Genomic DNA, 11293 nt, shown 5'->3' with positions numbered 1-11293 from the left:
TTTATTGCACCACAGTAGCTGCAAAAAAAAAACTTCAGTCAGTTGGGACGTGTAGTGTAATTTAAAAGTTTTCTCAGGCAGGTTTGGGTAGCCCTTTGATACCTCCCTGCAGTGGGCATTTTGGGATGGTGGTCAGTTTGCTTAAATAATGATGAAGCAGACAGCACCGGCTCTGATTTTAAACTAACCGATACACACAGGAGAGTGTGTTTTACAAACGTTATTGTTGTGTGTGTTTCAGGATAGGGCTGGTGTTCGTGGTGTCAGATGAAGATGACGTAGACGGTATGCAGGATGCAGGCGTGGCGCTGGTCCGAGCCTACAACTACATCAGCTACGAGGTGGACAGTCAGAGTGCTTTTGAAGCGGTCATCTCGGTGAGTGAGGATGTGGCTCAGTGGGTTAGTGCGCTGATCTTCGAATCAGAGGATAGCAAGTTCGAGTCCCACTGCACTCAGCATGTCGTTGTGTCCCTGGGCTAGACACTTCACCCCAAAGTGCTCCTGTGGGGATTGCCCACAGTACTGAATGTATGTAAGTCGCTTTGGATAAAAGCGTCTAACAAGTGAAATGGAATGGATCAACAACTGATTCTTATTGTGATATATTTAGTTTACTAACCTAATATATATATATAACTCTTTCTAACCATTTTCATATAAGATATACAACCGGGTGCCTATTGGTGGAAAGCTGAGTGTTGGGGACGTGGTGAAAGTTCTGGAGAAGAAGTTCCCCTACGTGGAGGTCAGCAGCGTCCTGGGAGCCGACTCCACCTACGACAGCAGCAGGCAGGTGAGAGGGGCTGAAGGAGGTGGACATTTCTTACCTTTTACTAGAATGTCTATGCAGTGCTTAAAGTCAGCTGACACTAGCTAATGAATTGATAAAGGGTAGAATTTACAAATTTGAAATTGTGATAACATTTTTGTTTGTGTATAGATTAAGGATGCAGGATAAACTGAGTTTGCTAGTGAACTTAAAGCTTTTAACATCGTGTCAAAGTAACACTTTCCCCATCAATTCCAGGCTGTGCTAAATGAATATTATCACCCCCTTGCTTTACCTTCATATCCACCCTTAAGACGGAGAGATAGGTACTGGCTTCTCACCTCATGCCACGCTTAAAAAGGGAAATAATAAAATAAAGGAACATTATTTCCACAATGTGAAACTGTTAATTTAAAATGAAAACATTTTTATAACAGAAAACATTTAAGTTAAGTTTGACAGCGCCTACGATCTTATGGGATGTTATTCCAACTATGTTATAGTGTAGAAGCCAAATGCAGCTTCCCTGTGTCTTTAACTGCAGACACCTGTCAGATTACAAAGTAACTCACAGTAAATGTGTTTTTAGTAAGAAACTTTTTTCTAAAAGTTTGCAGCCTTCAGAGCAGTTTATTGACACGATTATTGATCTTTGAAAGCATGTGTACTATAACTTGTACTCACGCAACACTTTTGCAATCTTCCAAACTGCTCGAAATAAAAGCATGGATTCAATTCCCTTTCCAGCGCTGGTTTTGTGTTGGTAAGAAGCTGATGCAAATAACAGTAACACCACTTTGTGTCTCCTCTTCCAGGACGGGCGAGCCTACTACCAGCAGACGGGGGTCGGCCCGCTGCCCGTCGTCATGTACAACGGCATCCCGTACCAGAGAGAACAGCTGGACCCCGACGAACTGGAGACGGTCACAATGCAGAAGATCCTGGAGACCACCACCTTCTACCAGAGAGCCGTCTACCTGGTCAGTTAGAACGCACACACTCACTCACTCACTCACTCACTCACTCACTCACTCACTCACTCACTCACTCACTCACTCACTCACTCACTCACTCACTCACTCACAATTTTTTTCTGTTTTATTGTGTTGCACTGTTCATCGTCATAACTACATTGTAGCTATGACCAATAAAAGCCTTGAACCTTGAACACTCACCAGTCACACTGAACCAATAAGGGTTTCCTTGCCACATTACGATTAGGGATGCACGATTTTGGGAAAAAATATAATTGCGATTTTTCTGACAAATATTGCGATTCGAATTGCGATATTTGTTTTTAAGCGACCCAACGGAAGTTTATTGTAAAATGCCGCCATGACTCCGGCTAGGAAGGTCGTATCAACATGCTCCCGTCTCTAGCACCCCCGCAGCCCGAGCTACGAGTGAAAGAACTAAACTTACATGAAACTTCTGTTGGGTTGCTTTAAAGCCAAGCTTCAGTTTAAGATTCACCCTGTAATAGATGTAGAACATGTGATGGAGCATTACTAACCTGACTCAGATGGTTTGTTTCACCAAACCATCTAGGAGAGCTCCATTGGAAGCCATTTGGAAAAGGGCAGGCACTTTCAAAAATACTTGGCAGGTGATTGGATCAATCTGTCTATCACCTTCTGTCATGGGCCACTTCTGATTGGTTAACAATGGCTGGTACATGTGGAGCACAGCACTTCTCATTGGTGTGGATGACTGACACACAAGAAGGAAAAAAAAAAAAAAGTTAAAAAAGATCGCAGGCTTTGAGATTTGATAATCGCATCATTTCAAATCGCGATTTCGATTTAAAATCAATTAATCGTTCAGCCCTAATTACGATGTACCACGGTTGTTTGGTAAAGGTATGATATCATTTGTATGTTTGAAAGGGCCTTTATATTTATCTTCAGCGCATTAAACAGTTTCATTGCAGTTTAGTCACAAAAAAAAGAACTACCCATCTTATTATCTGTGCAGACACACTGATGAGTATTGAATTGCCTTTGCTTAAAACATGTTATGAGTTCTTATTTTGTACTTAGTAGATTTGATTTGATTTCCTCATATCTATCAATTAACTAAAGATAACTTATGTTTTGCATCTTAAAACAATTGGTAAACGAATCAAAGGAATAAGTAACACGTTCACTCAGGCATAGCTAACAAAGTGATAATACCAGTGGGTGTGTTTATTTGATGAATTTTAATCTGCTACAAATAGAGTTTAATTGACAGAAAAAATAAATGAGAAGAGAGCCACAGGATTATTTCGGGAAGTCTTTGGTTTTTAGTAAGTAATACTTTTTGTGTGAACCTAAATCTTTGTGAGCATGCCATCTGCCATGCGTTCTGGTTTTAATGTCGGAGTCAGCACTCTGAGGAGCCAAATGTTTCAATTGTTCTCTTCAAATAGCTTCTCTCTTGTAACAGAGGCTCTGGTTTATTGAGTTGCTGCACCAGTTCTAGAGTTGAACATGGTGTTAGTCATCTTGTTTTCTCCTCTTTAATGTTTAATAAGAATTTGTTGGAGGAAAACTTTTCATTCGATACACAAGCATCAGGTACTTCAGCGGGAGAGCTAGTACATCTTCAGATTGCTGTCCTAACTGACTTTGAGGTTACAAAGCACACGGGCAATCAACTACGGCATCTGTTTAGGGTCTGCAGTGAATATTGTCCTCTAAATCAGCGGTTTTCAAAGTGTGAGGCGCTGACGGCCGGCACCGCCCTTTACTTTGATTTTTATTAATACTTACTTTGATCAAAAGCAAGAACCGGTCAAGGCTGCAGCCAGAGGACGATCTGCCTTTATTCCTGTCTACATTGCGTCCCTGCATCAAAGACGCAGACTCATTGTTCCCACTAAAGTAGGGGTGAGCGTAATAAGGAGGCAAAGTTGACGTTCAGTGTGTTGCCGGGAGCATAGAAGGATTTATCCACCATCTTGAAAATGTTAAAAATGTTTCAAACATAAAGATAAAAAGGTTTAAAAAAGTTATTGTTTAATGTTTAAGGAGGTGACGCTACTCAGCCAATCAAATCGGTGCAGTCAGTGAGTCAGCACGATAGATTCACACACACACACACACACACACACACACACACACACACACACACACACACACACACACACACACACACACACACACACACACACACACACACACACACACACACACACACACACACAGACACACACACACACACACACACACACACACACACAGACACACAGACACACAGACACACAGACACACAGACACACACACACACACACACACACACACACACACACACACACACACACACACACGAGACAAGAAGACAGAAACAGCCGGAGTAATTTCAAAAGGCGTGCTCAAAAAAGAGAAAGGTAGACAGCGAAAACAGAGCATTTAATGACATTTTCTCTTCCTGGACCTCTTTGAAATGCAATTGAATACCCCTGCATTATAGCAACAATAATAATAATAATAATAGCAATAATAATTGGGAGGGGGGGGCCGCGGCTGTTCTTATGTTCTCTGAGGGGAGGCTCACCTTCCCACACTTTGAAAACCCCTGCTCTAAATGATTCCCTGAATTGTTCCTTAGCCATCCTGAATGTCTTCTCTCGTGGCCAACAGGGGGAGCTGGCCACAGATCAGGACGTCGTTGACTTCATCATGAATCAGGCCAACGTTGTTCCTCGCATCAACCCCAGAGTGTTGTCCACCATCAGAACTTACCTGGATCTCTCCGATACCAGTGAGTACAGAAACATAAGATCCACAGGAGCTTTTTTAAGACTTGTTAATGTTGTATTTCTTTACAGTGTGACACTTTAGATGAACTATTTTCTTCCAGATTCCTGACCACAACCTTTTGTTGTGTTAACACTATTCAATGTGAGATACTGTGGTTTGTTTGGATCATTTTCTACATTTGAATCAAAGACACTTCACACAAACTTTCTATTCATTTGAACCTCTTCCAATTACATACTATATGTCCTCCAAATCATGACATTTGGAATACTTTCATTCTCAGTTATTCACTTTTTCACTTTAAAATGTTAACTCTTTTTTTCTATTATAAGTTTGGAGTTACTTAGGATTTAGGAGTATAAGATGTAATAGAGCTTTAGTATCCAGCAGTGGCTCAGTCAGTAGGGACTTGGACTGTGAGCCGTAGGGTCGTCGGTTCAAGTCCCCGACCAGACCTAAATATGGAGTGTGACTGCTACTTGGAGTGGTCCCACTTCACCTCCTGGGCCCTGCCATGGTGCCCTTGAGCAAGGCACCGGACAACCCCCCCCCACTCCCATTGCTCCCTGGGCGCTGTGCAAGAGCTGCCCACTGCTCCTGGTACTAGACTCCTGGTACTAGACTCCTGGTGCTAGACTCCTGGTGCTAGACTCCTGGTACTAGACTGCTGGTGCTAGACTCCTGGTACTAGACTCCTGGTGCTAGACTCCTGGTGCTAGACTCCTGGTACTAGACTGCTGGTGCTAGACTCCTGGTACTAGACTCCTGGTGCTAGACTCCTGGTGCTAGACTCCTGGTACTAGACTCCTGGTACTAGACTCCTGGTGCTAGACTCCTGGTGCTAGACTCCTGGTGCTAGACTCCTGGTGCTAGACTCCTGGTGCTAGACTCCGGGTACTAGACTCCTGGTGCTAGACTCCTGGTACTAGACTCCTGGTGCTAGAATCCTGGTGCTAGACTCCTGGTGCTAGACTCATGGTGCTAGACTCCTGGTGCTAGACTCCTGGTACTAGGATGGGTTAAAAGCAGAGAACACATTTCACTGTGTGCTGTGTGCTCTGCATGTGTGACCATTAAAGAGGGGTTCATCCCTCCCTATCTATTCTATTCTATTCTATCCAGAGGGAAAAGAGCACTCGGTACACATTTGGAAAAAAAATATCAATAGTGGTGCAAGTATAAAAATGACACCATAAACATATTCAGATATTAGCTTTGCTTTTCAACTCTAGTACACATTCACATGTGTACATATTTGCTGTTAAACACTCTTTTTACATTTTCTACAGGACCTACAGATTACCATTTTCTTCTCTTCTTTCAGACAACTTCTTTATCGACGATTACGCTCGCTTCTCGACTCTGGACACCAAGCAGAAGAGCACCGCTGTGGCCAACAGCCTGAACTACATGACTAAGAAAGGTGACCGTCTCATCTGAAAGCTCATCGCATAGAAAAACTCTGAATGAACGAGAGTTTTTGTTTCTAGTGAAGATAATTTAGTCACCTTCAAGCCTAAAAGCTCTCTTTGTGTATTCTCCTTCTGTCCTCTCCTCCTCCTCCTCATCCTCCTCCTCCTCCTCCTCCTCCTCCTCCTCCTCCTCCTCTTCCTCCTGTTCTGTGATTTTAAAATGCCCCTGCATCAGGGATGACCAGCACCAACAGGCATGGTAATCAGCCTTCTCCTCCGCATCGTTCCCTCTCCTCCTCACTTGCTCTTTTCTTTCTGTTTTCTGTAAAAGCGATATGGCTGGCAGTGTTGAGATGCATTTGTTAACCCACCACCACTCTTCCATCTGTGATGCATTTCTCAGAGAACACAACTTGCTTATTATGCATGTGATGATTGTGTATTAGGGTGAGGTATTTGCATAACTGCTCATGTTGTTCTAACATTGATTTCTCCATCTTTAGGAGAGCATGTGTCATTTGTTGTAGCTGCATGGAGAATAGGATGTTAAAAGTAACATGTATTGTTAAGAAATGAACGAGTAGTTGACACCAAGAATACAAATATTATTTCTTATGTTTTTTTTACATCCACGTTCTACCCACATAGATTTCCTGAACTTGTTTCCTACCCAAAACAACATGGCTCGCCTTCTCTACCCCATAAGTTTGACCATATGGATCACATCATCAACTTCCTCTGACGTCTGTGTTTCTTCCTCTGTGGTTTTCAGACGATGGCTACATCCGCCCTGTGACCTTCTGGGTGGTCGGAGACTTTGACAAGCCATCTGGACGTCAGCTTCTCTATGACGCCATCAGACACATGGTACAACTTCTCTCCAAACCATCTCTTTCGCCTGGACATTGAAAACTTTTTTATTATATTTTTGATCAATGTTGTACTTGTTCTATCATTCTCATACAAATTGTTTAAAAAAAATTTAAAAAAAAAGTAAAAAGCTGGTAGACAGATGTAGTGACTTAGTATTGTAATCTTGAACTATATATTTTTTTCTTATATATATATGACAAAGCAGCTGTTCACAGTTTATTAGTAATTAATACATTAATCTGTATGTGTCTTACTTACATTTACCTTAATATTGATGATGGAAAAACATTCTTTTTAATATCGTTTCATTTATTTAAACCATAACTCTCGTCCTTACTATCTCCCAGACTGTAGAATGCCAATTAGACAGTATTAAAATAGGATCACCTCACACAAAGTGGCATCCTGTCACCATGTGTTTCTATAGATCATCTGATAACCTCTTCTCCTCTCAAAGTTGTGACAACTCTTTCACCTCCACACCAGAAAACGAGCAACGACGTCCGGCTGGGGATGATCAACAACCCGTCGGCTGCCGTGTCCACGGAGACGAGTCGCGTGGCCAGAGCGATCTGGGCGGCCATGCAGACGCAATCTGCCAACAACGCCAAGAACTTCATCACCAAGCTGGCCAAAGAAGAGACCGCCGCGGCCCTGGAGGAGGGAGCGGACATCGGGGACTTTGCTGTCGGGGTGAGGGAGGACATGATTCAAAATGATCCATTTCCTTCTGTTGTCACTGTTGATCACACATCAGGCTTTGTGACTTAATGAAGTCCCACCCCTCTTCTTTGATCAACTGCCTACAAGTTATCTATTTTTTCCTCAGGGTATGGATGTGTCATTGTTCAAGGATGCATACGATGGACCCAAATTCGACTTCCTGCTCTCCCACGCTGCCTACTGCCAAGACGTGCTCAAACTGAAGAAAGGACAGAGAGCCGTTATCAGCAACGGAAGAGTGAGTCACAATCGGGTTTCCCATTGTTTTAAATATCCTGCACTGAAAATAAAGATACGTTGTGAACAAATAACGTTTGTATTTATGGATAAACTTGACAGCAGTAACTGTAGCAGTACATTCAATACTGTTTCTTTCTGGTTTACAGATCATAGGGCCCCTGGAGGAGGAGGAGGTGTTCAACCAGGATGACTTCCTGCTTTTGGAGAGCATCATCCTAAAGACATCTGGAGAGCGAATCAAAAGCAAGGTCAAACAGTTTGGGATTGAGGAGGACAGGTATTTTATTTCACGCATCTGTGGAGTTAAACAAATGAAATGTGAAGTAAGGTTTTGTAGATTCTGTAGAGTTGAATGCGGTGTTTCTCTCAGGGCCAGCGATCTGGTGATGAAGGTGGACGCTCTGCTCTCCTCTCAGCCCAAAGGAGAAACCCGGGTGGAATATGACATTGCAGATGACCGCTACAGGTAAAGTTGTAATACATGCACATAATTCATACAAGCAAGCCTCCTTTATTCCCTGAGGAGAGAACTTCTGAAGCTCTCGTCTAGGCTGGCTTGGTTTTTGCATAGTGTTTGTTTGTTTGTACAAGTTCAATCATTGGGATATACCCTTAAGATAAACTTTCCCCACAGCAACACAATCGACATTTATAACACAAACTAAAATAAATCTAAAAAACAATACCAAAACTTCAAAGTAACGGGAAATACCAAAGAAAATACAAATCAATCATTCATATCACATACTGGCATTTTTTAACATATTGGACCGTCCTTGGCAAACACTGTATCAAAAGTATTGAACCTTCAAAATGATTGTAAATATTTGAATTTTTTTCCGGATCAGTGCATCCTCTGCAGACAGCTATAGCCTTGAATATCTGAAGTTTGTGTTTACTTTCCCTTCATCTCTGATGTTCTGATATTCCTTTGTTGCAGTGCTGTGAAGATCCGCCCGAAGGAGGGAGAGGTGTACTTTGATGTTGTTGCCGTGGTGGACCCTGTGACCAGAGACGCTCAGAAGCTGGCTCCTCTGCTGCTGGTGGGTCCAATGTCCTCCCTGTTGATTTGCCTGACCTCCCTTTGACCCTGTCCACATGTTATTTCTAACCTGTCCTTCTTGTCCTCTTGAACATCTCCTCCTCTCCTCCCACAGGTTCTGAAGCAGCTGGTAAACGTCAACTTAAGGGTCTTCATGAACTGCCAATCCAAACTGTCAGACATGCCTCTCAAGAGGTGAGGACTGTTCACAGTACACACTCTCTAGCTTTAAACATGGATTTGTACTGACTTATAGGGACCCAACAATCAGGGACCTTTCAAAACACAATTAAAATAGGCAAAGATCAAACATGACAAAATGATATGAGCTAAGGTGGTATTATTATCAGTAGTAGTAGCAGCAGTAGCGTAGTAGTAGTAGATGGTAGAATGAGCTCCCCATTGAAATCAGGACAGCAGATAGCTTACACATCTTCCGGCACAGACTGAAAACTCATCTCTTTCGACTCCACTTCGAGCGATAGAATTACTAACAAAGCACTTATATACTAATAAAGGGCTGGCTTATCTGAAGCCAGTTGAGTAGCACTTGAAATGTTTGGCTCTATGAAACCTGATGTACTTATATTAGACCCTCCAGAAAAACGCGGGCTAAAATCCTTGATTATGCGATTAAACATGGAGGATTTTAATGTGATTTTATGCGATGAAATTGCGGAAAGTTGCGAAAAGTTGTGAAATGTGTGGGAAGCGCAAAAAAGGTTATTCTTCTCCCATACCCTGTTACTAGGCTACTACTGAATTCCTATTATAAACAAGCATACTAGAAGCAAACTACATCACAGAAAGTGATGCACACACACACACACACACACACACACACACGCACGCACGCACACACACACTTCTCCGCCTCATTCTGTTTTCATTTACTCGTTCGTTATCTGACCAGCTTCAATCTTGTAGGCTACTCACTTCGTTTCTTGCAACCCTCGAAAGGGTTTTGGAGGTTGAAGCCTCTGTGAGCGTGAGTTGCTTGGCTTTCTTGTCCGCAGCAGAAACCATTTTTGAATGTTTGAGCGAATCGAAGTGGGTATTCACAGTCGATTTCCTTTTATGCTCCAACACACAGTTGCACGGGGTACAGAACAGTTTCCCCCCACTTTCGTGCAAGACATTGGGGTACTGCTTTGCCCGGTCTTTAGCAGAAATGTTCGTTGGTAAATGAGATGGATTCGATTTGTTCATCTTGGTGTGTGAATTCCACACCTTCACGCGACGGTGTTTGCCTTCTGTGATGCGTGGGCTGATGACGTCGCGTCATCATCACTACTCGTCAAGACGAGTTAACTTTTTTTTCCTCTCAACTTTGTGTGGAAAAATGCGGGGATTATGCGGCCTTTTGATAAATATGCGGCCTTTTTAAAAATCTGCGCCATTTTGCTGATTATGCGGTAAATTCTGCGATCGCAGAATCGCGTTTTTCTGGAGGGTCTAATATATGATTCTGTTTTCTTCAAGTTTGTATCTTCTTGGTCGAATGCACTTATTGTAAGTCGCTTTGGATAAAAGTGTCAGCTAATGTAATGTAATAGTAGTAGTTATTGCGATCAGGGAATACAAATAATATGTTGGATGTGTTGGGTCATGAAATCATTTTAAAATGTTTTATGAGAGGGAAATACACAAAGTAACCGGTTTGTTAGACTTCAAGGATGCACACAATGTGTTTTGGACAACTTCTGTTTCCAAGTAAAGCCACTCTATTCCTTTAGGTTTGTTTGTTTATATATTTATTCATGTTTGACTTGGATAGCAGAATCCAGCTCATGTCAGATTATGACTTTATGACTTTAGGACTCCTTCACCTGTTTTTAAGGTCCGTTTGTTTCTTCCAGCTTCTACCGCCACGTGTTGGAGCCCGAGGTGGTGTTCCAGGCTGACGGCAGCTTCTCCCTCGGCCCCCTGGCCAAGTTTCTGGACATGCCTCAGTCTCCTCTCTTCACGCTGAACCTCAACACTCCCGAGACCTGGATGGTGGAGTCTGTGCACACCCGCTACGACCTGGACAACATCTACCTGGAGGAGGTAAAGTTTGTCTGAGTTTCGATCTGGATGTGAACTTGTGAATTATTTAAAAGGGTTTCTCGCAGTGAACTCTGAAGTTATCATCGCCCCACTCTATCCTGCGCGCTGAATGTTTTAATACTCTGTGTTTTATTGTGCGACAACAGTCAGGGTTTAAACACTGCCCGTTCCCTTGGACTTAAACAAACTGATATCGTTCTGCTCAGATTTGAAACTACCTTCAGGGATTTATTTCTCATTTTATTTGTCAAAGGGACTGTACAAAGACTTATCTTTCCCCACAGGTTTTTTTTTTTTTTACTTTCTTTTGCAATAAAGTAAATACTTTCAACAAAAAGACAACTTTCACTGGGGCCAAGGATCGTTTGCAGAGGACAACAGTTGTGTCTCTATATTAGGTTTTATTCATGTGAAGATATTAAGGTTATCATTTTGGAACA

The 11293-nt window shown here is 42.4% G+C and overlaps 1 protein-coding gene across 2 annotated transcripts in view; it reads left to right on the top strand.

Annotated features, from left to right (window-relative positions):
• The window catches only part of uggt1 (UDP-glucose glycoprotein glucosyltransferase 1), a 47608-nt gene that overhangs the window by 26423 nt on the left and 9892 nt on the right, over positions 1–11293 (top strand). Inside the window, exons 17-30 of one of the 2 annotated variants that reach the window (XM_079694461.1) lie at positions 242–377; positions 664–795; positions 1587–1751; positions 4395–4515; positions 5839–5937; positions 6162–6185; positions 6699–6793; positions 7286–7492; positions 7629–7760; positions 7909–8039; positions 8133–8228; positions 8703–8805; positions 8920–8999; positions 10664–10853. In XM_079694461.1, the coding sequence (XP_079550587.1) occupies positions 242–377; positions 664–795; positions 1587–1751; positions 4395–4515; positions 5839–5937; positions 6162–6185; positions 6699–6793; positions 7286–7492; positions 7629–7760; positions 7909–8039; positions 8133–8228; positions 8703–8805; positions 8920–8999; positions 10664–10853 (1711 nt within the window). The remainder of the gene's footprint in view (positions 1–241; positions 378–663; positions 796–1586; positions 1752–4394; positions 4516–5838; positions 5938–6161; positions 6186–6698; positions 6794–7285; positions 7493–7628; positions 7761–7908; positions 8040–8132; positions 8229–8702; positions 8806–8919; positions 9000–10663; positions 10854–11293) is intronic. The other variant, XM_079694462.1, reaches the window with a different exon arrangement.

Source organism: Notothenia rossii, assembly GCF_949606895.1.
Source record: "Notothenia rossii genome assembly, chromosome: 7".
Classification (NCBI taxonomy): Eukaryota; Metazoa; Chordata; class Actinopteri; order Perciformes; family Nototheniidae; genus Notothenia; species Notothenia rossii.
Note: the sequence above shows the minus strand (reverse complement) of the source record. Positions and strands in the feature narration are given on the sequence as shown.